Source organism: Perognathus longimembris, chromosome 10 (genome assembly GCF_023159225.1).
Source record: "Perognathus longimembris pacificus isolate PPM17 chromosome 10, ASM2315922v1, whole genome shotgun sequence".
Lineage (NCBI taxonomy): Eukaryota > Metazoa > Chordata > Mammalia > Rodentia > Heteromyidae > Perognathus > Perognathus longimembris.
Genome location: NC_063170.1, coordinates 1,546,809 through 1,565,499, shown reverse-complemented (window position 1 = coordinate 1,565,499; position 18,691 = coordinate 1,546,809). Strand labels below are relative to the sequence as shown.

The 18,691-nt window shown below is 60.3% G+C and overlaps 1 protein-coding gene across 1 annotated transcript; it reads left to right on the top strand.

Moving 5' to 3' along the window:
* On the top strand, positions 1-16,725 carry Klhdc4 (kelch domain containing 4; the record flags this gene model as incomplete). Its single annotated transcript, XM_048355457.1, is given in 14 exon segments — positions 1-59; positions 1,870-1,948; positions 4,790-4,888; positions 6,430-6,566; positions 10,944-11,036; positions 12,236-12,395; positions 14,190-14,262; positions 14,736-14,794; positions 14,796-14,859; positions 14,862-14,944; positions 15,968-16,064; positions 16,067-16,213; positions 16,216-16,344; positions 16,376-16,725. Coding segments are annotated over 14 exon segments (1,629 nt in total), but the record flags the coding sequence as incomplete, so codon positions are not given.
* Between the last annotated feature and the right edge of the window lie 1,966 nt (positions 16,726-18,691).

Below are 18,691 nucleotides of genomic sequence, written 5' to 3'. Positions count from 1 at the left end.
ACATTGGATGCCAAGAAGACCCAGGTCACCGAGACCCCCTGCGCCCCGCCTTCTCCACGGTAAGCCAGCAGACTCCCTTGTCTCCCCTACTTTCTGTTCTGTTTGTTTCTGTCCTTTGGAAAACTGACATCAGTGCTGTGTCTCCTAAATGACCATTTTTCTCACTGAGGGCTCGCTTAGCTGCTGCCTGGCAGGAAGAGGTGTGGAGGTGAGGTCTGGTTATAATCCGTAAGTCAGGCCAAGACTTCTTAATTCCCAGGGATGTCTGCAGCCAGGTCTGATGTGGCCCCAGGCCAAGTGTCCTGTAATATAAATGGCTCTCCCAGAACCACTGGAATTACAATAGACTCACCTCAGCAGTGCAAAACTTCTGCAGAAGGCTGTGATGCCATCAGCCGCAAATAGGGCCGGCAAGCACACCTAGCAGGCAAGCTGTGCCCCCACTTATTCCTGACACAGAGTCCCACCCCTCTGAGCTCAGTTTCAGTCTGCTTGAGATTGTGAAATTTGAATAGGGTAAAATATATTTACATAGAGTGACTTTGAAATAAGATTAGCAGTACAAGCTGGGCACAGGTGGCTCACACCTCTAATTCTAGCTCCACAAGAGGCTGAGATCTGATTATCACAGTTCAAAGCCAGCTGGGCAGAAGTCCCCATGAGACTCTTTTTTTTTGGCCAGTCCTGGGGCTTGGATTCAGGGCCTGAGCACTGTCCCTGGCTTCTTTTTTGCTCGAGGCTAGCACTCTGCCACTTGAGCCACAGCGCCACTTCTGGCCGTTTTCTGTATATGTGGTGCTGGGGAATCGAACCCAGGGCCTCATGTATACGAGGCAAGCACTCTTGCCACTAGGCCATATCCCCATATCCCCAGTCCCCCCATGAGACTCTTATTTCCAGTTAACTACTCAAAAACTGGAAGTCGAACTGTAGGTCAAAGTAGTAGTAAGCTGCTAGCCTTGAGCTGAAGATCTAAGGGACAGTGCCCATGCCCAGAGTTCAAGTGCCCCACCGGCAAGAAAAAAAGAGATTAACAGTACACAACTAACCATAAAGATATCGGAACACTCTACCTCATGTTTGGGGCTTGAGCTGGAATAGTATCTCAAAATACACTTGCACCCTCTATCTCTTTTTTTTTTTGGCCAGTCCTGGGGCTTGGACTCAGGGCCTGAGCACTGTCCCTGGCTTCTTTTTGCTCAAGGCTAGTACTCTGCCACTTGAGCCACAGCGCCACTTCTGGCCATTTTCTGCATATGTGGTGCTGGGGAATTGAACCCAGGGCCTCATGTATACGAGACAAGCACTCTTGCCACTAGGCCATATTCCCAGCCCCACCCTCTATCTCTTGAACAATCTGAGGTTTGTCTTCTGAGATGTGTCTTAATTCCATCTTGGAAAAAAACAGTTAAGACAAAACCTTATCTTTCAAAAGCACCTCCTTATCCCAAAGCGAGAACTTTTTTTTTTTTTTTTGGCCGGTCCTGGGGCTTGGACTCAGGGCCTGAGCACTGTCCCTGGCTTCTTCCCGCTCAAGGCTAGCACTCTACCACTTGAGCCACAGCGCCACTTCTGGCCGTTTCTGTATATGTGGTGCTGGGGAATCGAACCCAGGACCTCATGTATACGAGGCAAGCTCTCTTGCCACTAGGCCATATCCCCAGCCCCCCAAAGCGAGAACTTTTAAGCAACCCACTGTGGTAGAAAGGACAGTTTTTCTCCCACCTGGGATTGTGAACTGCTGGAAGCAGCAGTATGGTTGCTGGGCCTCCTTCACAGGGGTGTGGAAGGGCTCGTCTTTAGTGGAAGCCTCGCTGGCGAAGGGGACTGGCGTGTAACGTGCACTCCTCTGCTGCTTGTGTCTTGCAGGTTAAATGCCTCCCTCTCTGTCCATCCAGAGAAAGATGAATTAATCCTTTTCGGAGGTGAATATTTCAATGGCCAAAAAGTAAAGTATATATTTTTTATTTTTCATTTTTCCTGGGCCTCATTCAAAGTAGATTTATTTTAAAGCTGGGCTAGAAATGCTCACCGCGCCTTTCACTCCCCCCTTGTATAGCCCACCTGTTAAGCATCAGGATGTGGGTGCTGATGATGCTTGCAGGACTCTTAGGCACCGGGCAGCCCTGATTCAGCAGAGGCCTCATCTGCCAGACCTCAGCTCTCCTGCTTGGTCACTGCTGGCTCCACTGCTGTGGTCAGCCACTGCCCTGGTGCTGTGCCTTGATTCCTCGTGGCTTTCATGAGTCACATTCACAATTATTTTGGCTTTGTTCTTTGGTGCTGGAGATCTGTCCCAGAGCCTTGCACATGCTAGGCGGTAGGTGCTCTGAGGTGTACCTCAGTGCTCAAGGTAGTTTGTTTGTTTGTTTTCTTTGCCAGTTCTGGGCCTTGAACTCAGGGCCTGAGCACTGTCCCTGGCTTCCTTTTGCTCAAGGCTAGCACTCTGCCACTTGAGCCACAGCGCCACTTCTGGCTGTTTTCCATATATGTGGTACTGGGGAATTGAACCCAAGGGTTCATGTATACGAGGCAAGCTCTCTTGCCATTAGGCCATATTCACAGCCTCAAGGTAGTTTTTTTTTTTTTTTTTTTTGGCCAGTCCTGGGCTTGGACTCAGGGCCTGAGCACTGTCCCTGGCTTCCTTTTGCTCAAGGCTAGCACTCTGCCACTTGAGCCACAGCGCCACTTCTGGCCATTTTCTGTATATGTGGTTCTGGGGAATTGAACCCAGGGCCTCATGTATATGAGGCAAGCACTGTTGCCACTAGGCCATATCCCCAGCCCTCAAGGTAGTTCTTAATAACGAAACTACTGGAAGGTTGTGGAGCCAGTTTTTATGTTTGGGTAGGCCAGGAAGCTCTGTGTTTTGAAGTTGCATGTAGCAGTCAGTTAAAAAGGGTTGGCTTATAAAATATGGAAACAACCCAGATGCCCCTCCACAGACGAATGGATCCAAAAAATATGGGTACTTATACACAATGGAATACTACATAGCGATTAGGAATGGTGAAATATTGTTATTTGCAGGGAAATGGTCGGAACTCGAACAAATAATGTTGAGTGAGACAAGCCTAGAACACAGAAAACAAAGGGGCATGATCTCCCTGATATATGACTGTTAACAAAGGGAGACGGAGAGACAGTAGAGACCAAGTCTGTGAATACTGTATATGTTCTTGATACATTGTATATTGCATATATGTCAACCTGACCTAGACAAGGGATAGAAAAACAGGTTGTAAGATATCATAAGAAATGTACACACTGCCCTACTATGTAACTGCACCCTCTTTGCACAACACCTTGTAAAAAAATTTATGTCCAATTAATAAAAAAAATAAAAAAATTAAAAAAAAAAAAAAAAAAGGGTTGGCTTAGCTTGACACAGTGGCTCATGCCTGTAATCCCAGCTACGGGGGAGGTAGAGATAAGGAAGATACCCACTGAGGCCAGCCTGAGCAAAAGATAACAAGCCAGCATGGTGGAGGAGGTTTGTATTCCTAGCTATGTAGAAAGCATAGGTAGGAGGATCATGGTCTGAGGACAGCCTGGGCAAAACTGGGAGGGAGTCTTTACCTGAAAAATAACAAAAGCAGAAAGGGCTGTGTCTGACTCAAGTGGTAGTGTGCGTGCCCAGCACTGCAAAGAAATGGGGGGGGGGGTGTTGCGGGGAGGGGGTGTTCTCCTAGCCAGCGAGGTGTCTACATGAGGCCCTGGGTTCAATTCCCCAGCACCACATATACAGAAAATGGCCAGAAGTGGCGCTGTGGCTCAAGTGGCAGAGTGCTGGTCTTGAGCAAAAGAAGTCAGGGACAGTGCTCAGGCCCTGAGTCCAAGCACCAGGAGTGGCCAAAAAAACAAACAAACAAAAAACCAGACGGGGCTGGGAATGTGGCTTAGTGGTAGAGTGCTTGCCTAGAATGCATGAAGCTCTAGGTTCGATTCCTCAGCACTATATAAACAGAAAAAGCCAGAAGTGGCGCTGTGGCTCAAGTGGTAGAGTGCTAGCCTTGAGCAAAAGGAAGCCAGGGACAGTGCCCAGGACTGGCAAAAAGTACACACACACAGCTGAAGCCATGTGCTGGTGGCTGGTGCCTGTAATCCACAAGAGGCTCACAGTTCAAAGCCAGCCGGGCAGGAAAGTCTGTGAGATTCTGATCATCAGTTAAATCACAGAAAAGGCTGGAAGTGGAGTTGTGGCTCAAGTGATAGAGTGCTAGCCCTTGAATAAAAGGAGCTTAGGGACAGCACCTAGGCCCAGAGTTCAAGCCTCAGTACCAGCCAAAACAAACAAAAAACCCAACAGACTTACAATCAACGAGCAGTGAAATCACTGCTTACGCCTGCCTTGTTGAGATGGGATCTTGTTAGCTTTTTGCTGGGGTTGGCCTGAAACAGTCATCCTTCTAATTTCCAGTCAGCTGATTACAGGCATGAGGCACTGTGCCTGGCCTTGACTTAATATTTTCAAATGTAATGAGGGCTTGTTTTGTTTTGAGGGGGGCACGTAGCGACACAGTGAGGAGCATCCGTCTTGCTCTCCCACCCATCTTCTTCTGTGTATGTGGTGCTGAGGAATCGAACCCAGGGCTTCGTGCCTGCTAGGCGAGCAAGCGCTCTACTGCCCAGCCCCCTTCCCAGCCCCTCCCACACCCTGAGGACCCGTGAGTGAGCTGCCTGCAGTGGTGTGGTTCCTGGGGAACTCTAGTGGCTGGACGCGCTCTCACCACTGTCGGCACTGGCTGCGCATCTTTTGTGACACTGACGTTCCTCTTGCTTCTTGCAGACTTTTGTGTACAACGATCTCTATGTCTACAATATCAGGAAAAACACCTGGACCAAAGTGGACATCCCTGGCCTGCCTCCGAGGCGCTGTGCTCACCAGGTAATGGCCGTGCTGGCCACCGGCCCTCCGCGCACTGCCGGGGCAGAGTCCGTAAGGGACGGGCAGCCTCCGCAGAGGGGCTGGCCTGCGGCTTGTGGTGGCTCCGCTGTGGTCTAACGCGGGGGCTTTGCTAAGCTTCTTCACGCTGTTTCTCACCTGTGAGATTCAGAGAACTCCCGCTCTCTGGGAGTGAGAAGATGATGTGAAATGCCTCCGTGGAGGCACTCCTGTCGTGTTAGTGTGCCACAGCATCTGGGAAGAGTGCTTGCTTTCCACTCGAGGGAGGGGACCCCGAGGGTCCTGGCCCGTTCAGGAAAGGGGCGCACGCTGGAAGGAAAGCAGGTCTCAAGAATGAGCCTCGCTAGCTGGCTGCTGGCCGGAGAGCGTCGTCAAGCTCTCTGCCTCTGAGGCCGAGCTCCACAACGAGGGCTCATCCCCCCATCGCCCCAGCCCTGAGCTCAGAACAGCGGTCTCCTCATCCTGGGTGGAGGGAGGGCCATGGTAGCAGACAGCTCCCTGCCTGGCCTGGTTTGCCTCTGTTAGAGCCTGAGAATGGTGTTCATTTCAAAACCTGTATGTGTGTGCGCCGTGTGTGTGTGTTTTAAAGTTTCGGGTGTTTTTGTTTTTATGGTTTTGGGGGTTTTTTGGGTGCTGGCCCTAGGGCTTGCACTCCGGGCCTGGGCTCCGTCCCTGAACTTTTTATGCGCAAGGCTAGTGCTCTTATCACTTGAGCCACAGCTAAACGTCTGGCTCTTTGGGTTGTCGTTAGTGGGAATAGGGGTCTCACGGGCTTTCCTGCCCAGGCTGGCTTCAAACCGTGCTCCTCGTCTCAGCCTCCCGAGTAGCTGGGATTGCAGGCCTGAGCCACGGTGCCTGGCTCAAGCTCATGTGAGCCGTGTTGTCTCCGCCTGGGCCCCCAGGTGGTCGCGCAGACGGGCGTGGGCACAGGTGGTTTGTAAGTACGTGGGGCAGCGCAGAGGAGGGGAGCAGTGGCCGGGAAACCACTGCAGCAAAGTCCCGCTCAAGGGGCCCTGGTCTCCTGAGAGCCAAACACCACCCGGAGCCAGCTCTGGCTGGAGCACAGGGTACTTCTCTGGGAGGTGCTACAGCAAGCCGCTGTGTTAGGATGTTTGGGCCACAACCCAGCGCACGTGGAACCTTCTGGAACCTTTCAGTCTGTTAGTGTCTTTTCGCAAATAGCTTTTTTCTTCAGCCAGGCACCAGTGGTTTAATACCTTTAATCTGAGCTACTCAGGAGGTTGAAATCTGAACATCACGGTTCCATAAAGCCAGAAAAAGGTGTGGTTCAAGTGGCAGAGCACCAGCCTCGGCCTTGAGTTTGAGCCCCAGTGCCTCTCCTCGCGCAGGCTGTGGTGGGGTGGTCCCCGCGGTGGGTGGCTCTGGGTGAGCAGGGGCCGGGCTGCTGGGCGCTGACCTGTCCTCTCTCCTCGCGCAGGCTGTGGCGGGGTGGTCCCCGCGGTGGGTGGCTCTGGGTGAGCAGGGCCGGGCTGCTGGGCGCTGACCTGTCCTCTCTCCCGCAGGCTGTAGTGGTGCCTCAGGGCGGCGGGCAGCTGTGGGTCTTTGGAGGGGAGTTTGCCTCTCCTGATGGGGAGCAGTTCTACCACTACAAGGATCTCTGGGTCCTGCATTTGGCCACCAGGACGTGGGAGCAAGTCAGGTAAGGTGCTGGACGGAGCCCGGGCTCAGGCTTGTGCTCCTGTGCTGCGTTCCCAGTGGAGTCGGGCAGGGTGGGGAAGGCCCGGGATGGACTCTTGAGAGTCGCTCTGTGGGCAGCTGAGCAGTGGAGGGAGGACTGCCTGCCGTGGGGGCGTGGTCAGCATGCGCTGGGCCCCAGCGCCGGAAGTCCCCAGACGCAGCTCACGCAGCTCGCGCAGCTCGGGCATGCTGGACATGGAGCCGGTCCCATGTCGGGCTCCTCTGTGTCCCGTCGATGGAGCGGGGATGGAGCTGCTCAGAGAGGGGAGCTTTGTTAAACACTTTTAAAATTGGCACACGTTAGCTGTCCAAGGGGAGTTTCCAGTGACATTTCCATACATAGTTTTTTTTTTTTTCCCAATTATCCTGTCACTCCTTTACCCCCCTCTGAACAGTTTCTTTTTTTGTTGTTGTTGGTTTTTTTTTTTTTGGCCAGTCCTGGGGCTTGGACTCAGGGCCTGAGCACTGTCCCTGGCTTCTTTTTGCTCAAGGCTAGCACTCTGCCACTTGAGCCACAGCGCCGCTTCTGGCCGTTTTCTGTATATGTGGTGCTGGGGAATTGAACCTAGGGCCTCGTGTATCCCGAGGCAGGCACTCTTGCCACTAGGCTATATCCCCAGCCCCCTCTGAACAGTTTCAATAGACTTTATTTTTCTTTTTTCCCCTCCCTCCCTCCCTCCCTCCCTCCCTCCCTCCCTCCCTCCCTCCCTCCCTCCCTCCCTCCCTCATTTCTGGTCCTGGGGCTTGAACTCTGGGCCTCGGCACTGTCCCTGAGCTTCTTTTGCTCAACGCAAGCGCTCTACCGCTTGAGCCACAGTGCCACCTTAGGCTTATTTGAGTTATTGAGATAAGAGTCTCATGGACTTTCCTGTCCGGGCTGGCTTTGAACCACGATCCTCGGATCTCAGCCTCCTGCGTGGCTTGGATGACAGGTGTGGAACACCAGCACCCGGCTTGTTCTCTTTTCCTGTGTGCCATAAACGACTTCAACCATCTTCATCCTTACCCCCCTTTGCTCTCCACTGGCCCTGGTCTCCCGCAGTGCCCCCTCTCCCTGCAGGAGGCTCCGCAGCTCTCGGTGCTGGGTTCCCGGTCCTGCGCAGAGCCTCCCTGGTGTGGCCGCCGATGCACGCCTGCGCAGCGTCCCCGAGCGACCGCGTGCCGGTCCCCTGCTGGAGGTCGATGGTGGACTCGCACGCAGGCTGCTCGGGAGAGGAGCCCGCAGGTCCAGGCGCCGCGGGGAGCTCAGGGCCGCCTTGCTGTCAGCAGTTGTTTCTTGCCTGGTGGGACAGACCTATGGCCGGTCCGCGTACAGGATCCGAGTTTCCGTGTTGGTCGTCCTGGTGCTTGGAGCAGGTGTTGGGAACCCTGCAGGGGTTGTCTAGAGGAGTGGCCGCTCCAGGGTGGGTCTCAGGACCCACCGCTGGCCCTGTCCCTTCAGGGGTCTAAAGGAAGGCAGCCTCAGCCTCTCTGAAGGCCGTTGGCTGTTTTGCCGTCTCTGGACAAGGTTGCGCCGTGGGCTCTGTTCCCAGGCTGGTGAGAGCTGTGTAGCTCGCTGAGAGGTAGCGGTTCAAGTGCTTTGTGGAAGGGAATTTCTTTTGTTGCCATGGTCTGGCCCTGCCTTGTGCACTCGTTTTTCTTAGTGTCTGTCGCTAGGTGGTGAGTGAGTGGCTTGCCTAGGCTCGGGAGAGGGGCTCGGGGCTGCAGGGGCGAGCTCGCCTGCCTGTCCACGCTTTGGGGAGGGAGGAGGAGCCGGATGACCCCCCGCCCCGACCCCCCAGCCTCTGCCAGCGTTGGGGCCGCCTGGCTCGGCAGGGGCACCGCAGTGCGCAGCTGCGTGAGACGTGGACGCGAACCGGACTCGGGCGGCGTCGGTGGCCGTGGACTCCACTCTGTGTGCGCGCTCAGCCTGCGGAGCTCTGTGACCGTCCCGCGGCGGCCCGGGCGAGGGGCCGGGCGACGCCAGCTGGCAGTGCGCCTGTGGGAGCGCTGTTCCGTGCATCGCGGTGAGCGCGGCCCCGAGCGCCCACAGCAGGGGCTGCGTGCCTTTCGCATGTGCGCCTGTGGGAGCGCTGTTCCGTGCATCGCGGTGAGCGCGGCCCCGAGCGCCCACAGCAGGGGCTGCGTGCCTCTCGCATGTGCGCCTGTGGGAGCGCTGTTCCGTGCATCGCGGTGAGCGCGGCCCCGAGCGCCCGCAGCAGGGGCTGCGTGCCTTTCGCATGTGCTGTCTATAGGCTTCTGATCGAGTGGGGCACGCTAATCTTCTAAGACTCCATATATAGGACTGATGGCAATTGAAAAGCTTGTCGGAGAGTCAGATATAAAGGGCTTATTCCTGGTGACTTTATTTTCCTTAGGGGATGCGGAACCTTTTTATAGGTCTGCTTTCCTCTTTAGTTACAGAACACAGCGGGCCTCGCTGTTGCTGCGGCGCGTTGGTCGCGGGGCTCGCCGGTGGTGACCCCGTGGGATTCCTGTGCAGGACGCCCCTGGGAGGGGGCCCGGCTCGCGGCCCACGTGCTCGCCCTCATTCCACCGCCTGGGGTCCCCTCCGCGCCCGTGTCTGCGTCCGTGTCGTGGGGGGCTCGGCCGTGACGTGCCCTGCCCGGCTTGCTGGATGAAAGCCTCTTCCCCAGATGGCCCTACGGCAGGGATGGGGCCTGGCCTGCTCTGTGAGGCCCGCCAAGTCCTTGGGTGCGTGGTGGGGCAGACAGGAGGCTTCCCCCTGGCTCTTGTGGACGCCCACCCGGGACGGTGCATTGCCCAAGTGGACGCCGACACGACATTTCCTGCGCCCGTGCTCGTGTGCAGCCCGTGCCAGCGTGTGAGGCCGCAGCATCTGCTCAGCAGAGACGGGAAGCCCGCTTGCCGGGAGGGCTCCCCCCCGCAGCGCGCGCAGCCCGGGGTGGGCGGCGCCCGGGCGCCCTGGGCCCGCACCCTCTCTGAGCGTCGCCACGCTCGCTGCTTGGGTCGGCAGTGTTGCCAGCAGGACGTATCACTGAGTTTGGGGACAGTGTGAACCTGGGGTGGAAGCAAGGACGTTCGCTGACAAACGCGTAGCACGCAGGCCGTCTTTGTGGACGACCTCGCGTACTTTCTGGGGGTGTGAACGCGGGGGAAGGGGCCGGACTCGAGGCCGCCCTGCTGGTGGAGCCCGGGGTCGGGTGAAGTGCAGAGCTGCAGCGAGCGCGCAGGGGTGAGGGAGGGCCGGGCGCGTGCGTGCGGACGGGGTCCCTGGCCCTTGCTGCCCCACGGCCTCCGTTGGACGGCGTGGAGGTCGCGCCAGCGAGAGGGGGTGGGCGGGTTCCTCGGGGAGGCAGGTCCTGGCGGGCCCCTGCCCTCGCTGGGTGGTGGGAAAGGCTGGCTCCTGGGCGGATGGCCTCGTGCGCCTTGGATGCCGGGTTCGGCGTGTGGATGCACTTGGGGGGCCCCTGCCGTTCAGCCCGTGGCCGAGGGGAAGCTACAGAGCGTGCTCGGCGTCCACGCCCTCCAGACTGGAAGCGGGGCCACAGCCCGTGGGTCCCTTTGTGACGGCCCTTGGCCACCGGAAGTGGGCAAGATTCTTGTGGAGCGGGCGGGGCGCCACCCTGCAGGCGCCGGCCATCCCCGAGGGTCTGGAGCCCGCCAAAGTGACGGTGAGGGGCCCGTGCCCAGCCCTGGATCGCCGGCCCCCGCCGCATGGCAGCCGCAGCGGTGCGGGGCCCCACGCGGTGGGGCGGGCACCGCTCCCGAGAGGCCCCCCTCGCCCTGCCCGCCCCACGTGTTCCCTGCTGTCTCTCTGGTTAGTGTTCATGGGAGAAAACGAGAGACACACGGAAGACAGACAATCGCGCAGCCACTCAGAGCTGCTGGAATCTTATGTAACGCTGTGTTTTGTAACCTGCCATTTTACTCTCTTCTGAGCACTTTTCTGTGACATTTTCTTAATTTAGTTGTTAAAATCTTTGGTTTGCCAACTTGATAGAATGAAATGGTATCTTTACTTGGATTTGCAATTCTTTGATGACTGGAAAGTTCATTCTAATGAGGTTCCTTTTTTTGTTATGGTCAGTCCTGGGGCTTGAACTCAGGGCCTGGGCGCTGTCCCTGAGCTCTTTCGCGCAAGGCTAGCATTCTACCACTTTGAGCCACAGTACCGCTTCTGGTTTTCTGGTGGTTATAACACTGGAGATAAAGAGTCTCATGGGCTTTACTGCCCAGGCTGGCTTTGAACCAGGATCCTCAGATCTCAGCCTCTGGAGTAGCTAGGATTACAGGTGTGAGCCGCTGGCACCCAGCTCATGACTCCGTTCTACCTATCTTATTGGGAATGACCTTTTTCTCTTCCGCTGCACTTCAGATCCTCGGGGGGGCCTTCTGGCAGGAGTGGACATCGGATGGTGGCCTGGAAGAGACAGCTAATCCTTTTTGGTGGCTTCCACGAGAGTACAAGGTTGGTACCAAGAGCAAAACAGTCTGCCTTTCCTGAAGCATTTGGGCTGGACCTTCTGTAGTTAAGCCTTCTGAGTTCACCTGGAAGTTCTGTGTCCAGGGTAAATAGAGGATCAGCACAGCCCTTTTGAGTGGCTGGGAACCTAGCGGTCTTAAGTGAAGTTTCACAGTGACTTTACTTAATTTAGGAAGTATTTTGGACACACAGAAGAAACAATCATTCAACAGAGGTAGTACCACTTGTGTTATATCAGTTGGACTTTTTCTTCTCCAGTCCTGGGGCTTGAGCTCAGGGCCTGGGTGCTGTCCCTGAGCCTCTTTGTGCTCAAAGCTAGTGCTCTACCCCTGAGCCAGTGCTACTTCCAGCTTTTCCTGAGTAGTTATTGGAGAGTTTCGTGGACTTTTCTGCTGGGCCTGGCTTTGAACCGCAATCCTCAGGTCGCAGCCTCCTGAGTAGCTACGACTACAGGCGTGAGCCACTGGTGCCCGGCCAGTTTGACTTTCAAATACCAACTTTTGAACTTCCCTGGAAGTCCTGCTGTTTACCATATAGAGAAATAGAGTTTCTTGGCTGGAAGTCTGCCGTGTGGGCCGAGGCCGCAGCCGGGGCTCCTGTGCGGTGCGGGTCTTTTCCAGTGCGGGAAGGGCAGGTGGCGCGGCAGGGCTGCTCCTCGCCGAGGGCGGCGCTGTGGGGCGGGGCCGCCCGCCGGGCTCCCCCCGTGTTTCTGTGTGTCCACGGTGGTCTCGGGTCTGCAGAGCTGGGTTGTGTTCACACATCCCTCACTCCTTTTCTGCTTCTGCTCTGTGCTGCGTCCGAGGAGGCTCTGGGGGTGCTCCGCCCCTCGGCCCCGCGTTTCCACAGTCTCACACGCTTGATCTTAAAGATGCACGCAGAGTAGCCCAAGTAGTTATTGGGTTAATTGTAACTTTGCCAACCAGGTAAGGGACGTGACTTGACGAGCAGATGACTAGGTTCTTGCACTGGGATTACTCCAGTTTTCAGATGTCATGTCACCGGTGTCTGCAGTCCTTCATGTGAGTCTAGACTCTTCATGAAGCCGAGGACATGGCAGTGCGGTGCAGAGCGGTTTAAGTCAGGTGCACAGGTTCACAGCCTGGCCTTTTCCTGACGTCCCTCGCGGCGGCGGGTCCCCCTCCTGACGTCCCGTCCTGACGTGCGGCGTCCCGTGTCCCGTGCAGGGATTACATCTACTTCAACGACGTGTACGCGTTCAGTCTGGACTCGTTCTCCTGGAGCAAGTTGTCCCCGTCGGGCACCGGGCCCACGCCCCGGTCAGGCTGCCTGATGAGCGTCACTCCGCAGGGCAGCGTCGCCGTCTACGGGGGCTACTCGAAGCAGGTGAGGCCCGCTGTGCGGGGGCAGCTGCGGGGCCCGCGGAGGGGACGGAGGGGACGGGAGGATGTGAGGACGTGAGGGGCCCGGAGAGGGGACGTGAGGGGACGTTGAGGGGACGTGAGGGGACGTGAGGACGTGAGGGGACGCGAGGACGTGAGGACGTGAGGGGACGTGAGGACATGAGGGGACGTGAGGACGTGAGGGGACGTGAGGGGACGCAAGGACATGAGGGGACGCGAGGACGTGAGGACGTGAGGGGACGTGAGGACGTGAGGGGAACGTGAGGACGTGAGGGGACGTGAGGACGTGAGGGGACGTGAGGGGACGCAAGGACGTGAGGGGACGCGAGGACGTGAGGGGACGTGAGGGGCCCGGAGAGGGGACGGGAGAGGGGACGTGAGGGGACGTGAGGACGTGAGGGGACGGGGAGGACGTGAGGGGACGTGAGGACGTGAGGGGACGTGAGGGGATGCAAGGACGTGAGGGGACGCGAGGACGTGAGGGGACGCGAGGACGTGAGGGGGACGCGAGGACGTGAGGGGACGTGAGGGGACGTGAGGACGTGAGGGGACGTGAGGACGCGAGGGGACGTGAGGACGCGAGGGGACGTGAGGGGACGTGAGGACGTGAGGGGACGTGAGGACGTGAGGGGCCCGGAGAGGGGACGGGAGGGGACGGGAGAGGGGGACGTAAGGGGACGGGGAGGACGTGAGGGGACGTGAGGGGGATGCGAGGACGTGAGGGGACGCGGAGGACGTGAGGGGACGCGGAGGACGTGAGGGGACGCGAGGACGTGAGGGGACGTGAGGACGTGAGGGGACGTGAGGACGTGAGGGGACGCGAGGGGACGTGAGGGGACGTGAGGACGTGAGGACGCGAGGGGACGTGAGGACGTGAGGGTGAGGGGACGTGAGGACGTGAGGACGTGAGGACATGATGGGGACGTGAGGGGACGTGAGGACGTGAGGACGCGAGGGGATGTGAGGGGACGCGAGGGGACGTGAGACGTGAGGGGACGTGAGGAAGTGAGGGAGAGGGGGACGTGAGGGTGAGGGGACGTGAGGACGTGAGGGGACGTGAGGACGTGGGAGAGGGACGTGAGGACGTGAGGGGACGTGAGGGGACGTGAGGACCGCGAGGGACGTGAGGGGACGCGAGGGGACGTGAGGACGAGAGGGGACGTGAGGACGTGAGGACGTGAGAGGACGCGAGGACATGAGGACGCGAGGGGACGCGAGGGGATGTGAGGACGTGACGGGGACGTGAGGACGTGAGGACGCGAGGGGACGTGAGGGGACGCGAGGGGACGTGAGGGGACGTGGGGGGACGTGAGGACGTGAGAGGACGTGAGGGATGAGGACGTGAGGACGTGGTGGGGACGTGAGGACGTGAGGGGACGTGAGGGGACGTGAGGACGTGAGGGGACGAGAGGACGTGAGAGGACGTGAGGACGCGAGGGGACGTGAGGCGGGGCGGCGTCGGAGTGGCCCGCGGGCCGCGCGGCTGGATCTGCTCCCCCGTGTCCGGCCTCTCGAGGCTGAGCGCCCCGCCCCCTCCTCCCGCGCCCCATGAGCGCCGGGCGGCGAGCGGGCGGCCCTCGGAGCTCTGGGCCGTCGGCGGGGGCGGGGACTTGGGACGCGAATGGGGCGCCTGCAGACCCCACCGCAGCCCCGGAGCGCGTGCCCAGCTCTCGCGGGCCGGGCCGCCGGTGACGGTGATTCGGGAAGCGCGTCCCCCCGGCGGGCCAACGGCGGCCTAACGCTCCGCTGTGCCCCGCGTCGCCTCTGCCTTGCAGAGAGTCCAAGAAGGACGTGGACAGAGGCCACCCAGCACGCAGACATGTTCCTGCTCAAGTGTGACGAGGGAGAAGGTAGGCGCGGCGGGCCGTGCTGGCCTCGCGGGGGGCGGCGCCCGGCTCCACGCGGCCCGCACCCACGCCACATTGGGGGGAGGTCGCTGCTTTTCTTTTTTCCTTCTGGAAGTGGCGGGAAGACTTCCCCCCACGGGGCCCCCGATGAGCGCCGTCACCACATTCAGGCGCGACCCGGGAGGGGTTCTCAGAAGCGGGGGGTGGGGTCCCCCCTCCGCCCCCGCCGAGGAGGATGCGGCCTGTGTGCGGCAGTGCCCGCGCCCGCCTGTGGGCCCCGCCCTGCGCGGAGGCTTCCTCCACGCCTCCTCCTCAGCCTCACCTTGCTGCCGAGGCCTCCCCGGGACGGGCCCAGCGCGGCGCGCGGCCTTTGCCTCCCGCCGAGGTGATGGGAGCCCCTCGTGCCCCGCGCTCAGCAAGGCCGTGGCTGGCGCTGGTCCTCTCCAGCCTCACCCTCGTCCTCCTCGTTCTCACAGGCAAATGGGTGTGGACACGGGTTAACCCCTCAGGGGTCAAGCCCACCCCCCGGTCTGGCTTTTTCCGTGGCTGTAGCCCCGAATCAGCAGACGCTGCTCTTTGGGGGTGTCTGTGATGAGGAGGAGGAGAGAGCCTGGACGGCATGTTCTTCAACGACCTGTACTTTTACGACGCCGCCAGGAACCGCTGGTTTGCAGGGCAGCTGAAGGTATCGGAGGGCGCGAGCCGCAGCCAGGGCGGGTGGGGCTCGGCGCAGCTGCCACCCCAGTGAGTGCCGGGCCAGGCCCCCGCCACGTGGTCTCGGCGGACCCTGCCTCCCTCTGCGTGCGCCTGGACGGGCTCGCAGGCCTTGGGTCTGGTCCCCTGACTCGTTCTTGGTGGGCCCTGCATCGAGTGCTGGAAGCTCCTAGAAGGCCGGGCCTGCTTCTCGAGCAGTGAGTCTTTGAGCTCCTCTCTGGCTTTGTCACCTCCCCACTGTCCCCGTCAGCCCCACGGCCCGGCCCAGGGGAGAGCGGGCAGGGCTGGGGAGAGCAGGAGGGAGAGCGGGCAGAGGGAGGGGGGTCGGGGGAGATGGGGAGGGTCCAGGGCCCAGGGGGGAGAGATGGGAGGGTCAGGGGGGAGATGGGGAGGGTCCAGGGCCCAGGGGGAGAGTGGAGGGTCGAGGTGAGGGTCGGGGGAGAGCAGGCGGCCCCAGGAGGGACCCCCTGGCAGCCTAGGGTCTGCACAAGTGCACAGGAGCAGCCCGCGGGGTCTTGAGCGTGGGGCGGGCCCGCTGGCGACTCCAGCAGCCTCTGCGGGTGTCCGGGAGAGGTGGGGCCACGTGGCGGCTCTGCGTGGCTCCCAGTGGCGTCTGCGCCACAGCTGCTCCGAGAGGAGACGCGCCAGGTCAGGACGGGGGCAGGGCGTATAAAACATCGGAACCTAGCGAGGCGGCCACCGTGCGGGGGGCATCCTGGAGGAAGTTGGGCTGGGTGGGCCGTCCTGCGGGAGGGCCTGGCAGATGGGCACCGCGTGTGTGGATGGGGTGGAGCGGCCTGGCAGCCCCGGGGCTCGCAGTGGGGTCTGGGGGCGCCGGGCAGCCTGGCCTGCTGAGGTGCAGCCCAGGGTGGCCCACGGGACGCAGCACTGAAAAGGAGCCTGGCGTCCACGCAGGGGTGACAGGAGCTCTGTCCCCCACACACCTGCACCGGCAGGGCCGCGTGGGCCTCACCGCGCCCCGTTCTGCGCACAGGGCCCCAAAGCGGAGAAGCAGCAGCGGAGGCGGGGCAGGGCGGACGCGTGCGCGCCCGGGCCAGCCCGCGCCCCGGAGCCCTTGGAGGTGGTGAAAGAGTGGTGGCCGAGGACGGGACCGTGGTGACCATCAAGCAGGTGCTCGCGCCCCCCGCGCCCCCCGCCGAGGCCGAGGCCGAGGCCGGCGCTGCCGAGCCTGGCCGCCCCACAGCCGAGCCGTGTCCACGCTCCAGCGCCATGCTGGCCGTCAGCACGGGCTGCTCTACGTCTACGGTGGCATGTTCGAAGCCGGCGACCGGCAGGTGACCCTCAGCGACCTGCACTGCCTGGACCTCCACAAGATGCAAGCGTGGAGGACCTTGGTGGAGATGGATCCAGGTGGGCCCGGGCTGCGTCTCCGCCTTCCCAGGCCGGGGGCCCGCCGGCCGCCATGCCGTCCCCGTCCCGGCGCAGGGCCGGGTGCAGCTCCGCGGCCCGGGGGCCGTCCGGCAGGCTCGGGGCGCCCGCCGTGCTGGGCGAGGGCGGAGTGGGGGCCGCAGCCTCAGCTCACGCGCCCGTTGCCTGTGCCCGGCAGACGCTCAGGAGTGCTGGAGGAGACGGACTCGGCGGAGGACAGCAGCTCGAGCGAGGACGCGGGAGGCGGGGGACGAGGACAGCGGGGGAGGACGGCGGGGGGAAGGTGAGTCGGGCCAGCGCGGCCTCGTCCTGTGGCACTGCGGTCGGGGGGCGGCGGCCCAGGGGTCCCAGGCGCTGCTGTGACGAGCGTGTCCCCCCGTTTCCCTTCCTGGATGAGAAGAATGACGCCCGGGCCGTTGCCGGGACAGGAGGCGGCGTCTGCCTCGCTGCGCGGACCGCGCGGGGGGCGGTGGACCCCCTCGGCCTGGCGGGGCCGGTGGGCCAGGCTCCCGCGCGGCGGGCATCTTGCTGCAGCCTGAATGTGCCGCGAGGCTGGAGAGACCGGGACAGCCGGCGCGTGTTGGGGATTATTATGGCCTGGGATAGACTGCCCTTCCACCAGCCTTGGGACAATAGAAGTCCCTCCCACCTTCCTGACCTCGCCACCATGATGGGGTTGTCCCGCCCACAAAGGGAAGTTTCGTGATGTCACTTGATGAGCCGTGACCCCTAGCCTATGACTGACCCTTTGGCCAGCCCCCTTTCTTTCCCGCCATTACTTCTATATAAGTGCCCTTCCATATTAAAGTCTTTGAGACGCATTCCACCACCGCAGCGTGTCCCTGATGCCTCCTTTTCGCCTCCGCCCTCGGTAAACATGTGGGGGGCCCGGGGGGAGGGGAAGCTTCAGCAACCCGTCCTCAACTTAGCGCTTGCCCGTTGTGAGCACGCCTTGGCCTGTCCGCTGGCGGAGGGCCAGGCTGAAACTCTTTCATAGAGTTGTGGTTACCATCTCCCCGTGGGGGGAGAAAGGGGGTGTCCGGAACCCCAACATAAATGGCGCCCAACGTGGGGCCGAATTGTACGGCCGAGAAGTTCGGGGTACAGTATCCCCACAGATTGCTAAGTAGGGTTTTAGAGGAGGGTCCTGCCCATCCAGACGGGGCAGAAGCATGGAGACATGGGCTCGCGGGACGCGGCGCCAGAGAGTTGCCCCGCCGTGGCGATTTGGCGCCGGGCGGCGGAGGGAGCGGGGCGCGCTTCCCGCCGGAAGCATGTCAGTGGAGCAGTGGGGCCAGAGCAAGAGGAATGCGACCCCGGGCTGGGGGTCGGTTAGTTCTGCTCTGTGCGCCCCGGGCCAGACGGCAGGCACCCGCAGTGGCGCTTGAGAAGCAGTGGGTGGCCGAGCGCCGGAGCGGTTTGGCTTGCGCGGGGCTGAGCGTGAGTACACTGTGCTCCGCGCCACCCCGGGTTTGCGAGGTGCGTGGGCTGGGGCTGTGTGGCCCCCGGGCGGCACCAGGCGTCTTTTGCGGTGGCGGTCCGAGCACGGCGTGGCGGAGCGCGGTTCCGCCATGTGGGAAGCTGTGGCATGGCGGCGGCAGAGCGTTGGGGATGGCTGCTGCTTTGGCCAGACTTGTATTTACAATGGCTGGGCTGGAGCCAGGTGCGGCCCAGCCCGCGGATGGATTTAAAAAAAAAAAAAAAAAGGCGTGGCGTGCAGTTTAGACCATGGGACGGTGTCCCGCTGGGGTGCGCGGGCGGCAGCGGCGGCTGCAGCCCGGCAACTGCTTTATAGCCCGCCGATGGTCGTTAAGCTCAGAAATTCGGGTGAGTTGGTGAATCCTGATTTCTCTGACTTAACACACACGTGGAGCACAATGGGGCGCGCCATATTGGAGGCGGGGCCCCACCCATTCCCCCAGGTGAGGGGCGTGCCCAGGCTCGCCTGGGCTGGCCGATTGCACTGCAGGTGAGAGAGGCAAGCACCCCGCTGTGCTTGCCTGCCACGTTCTCTCTGTGTCAGACTCACAGCTGCAGCGGGGTTAAGTCTGAAGTTATGAACTAAAATGGAATATTGAAAGGAAAACAAAGAGTTTTGATACAGCAATAGGTAATTTGATTAAACTTCCATGTTTACCGGTTTCAAAGAGATAAATCAACTGGAGTTTTTCTAGATGGATAAAAGGGTTTGCTTGTCCACTGTGATATAAAATTGTCATGTTGGGAGTGTGTAATTAACAGGTTTCCCTTTTGTTTTTTATTCAACCACGTGGTTCTATTATGGGCAAATTAATATCAGTTGCCGCTGGAATTCCAGAAAATTTAAATG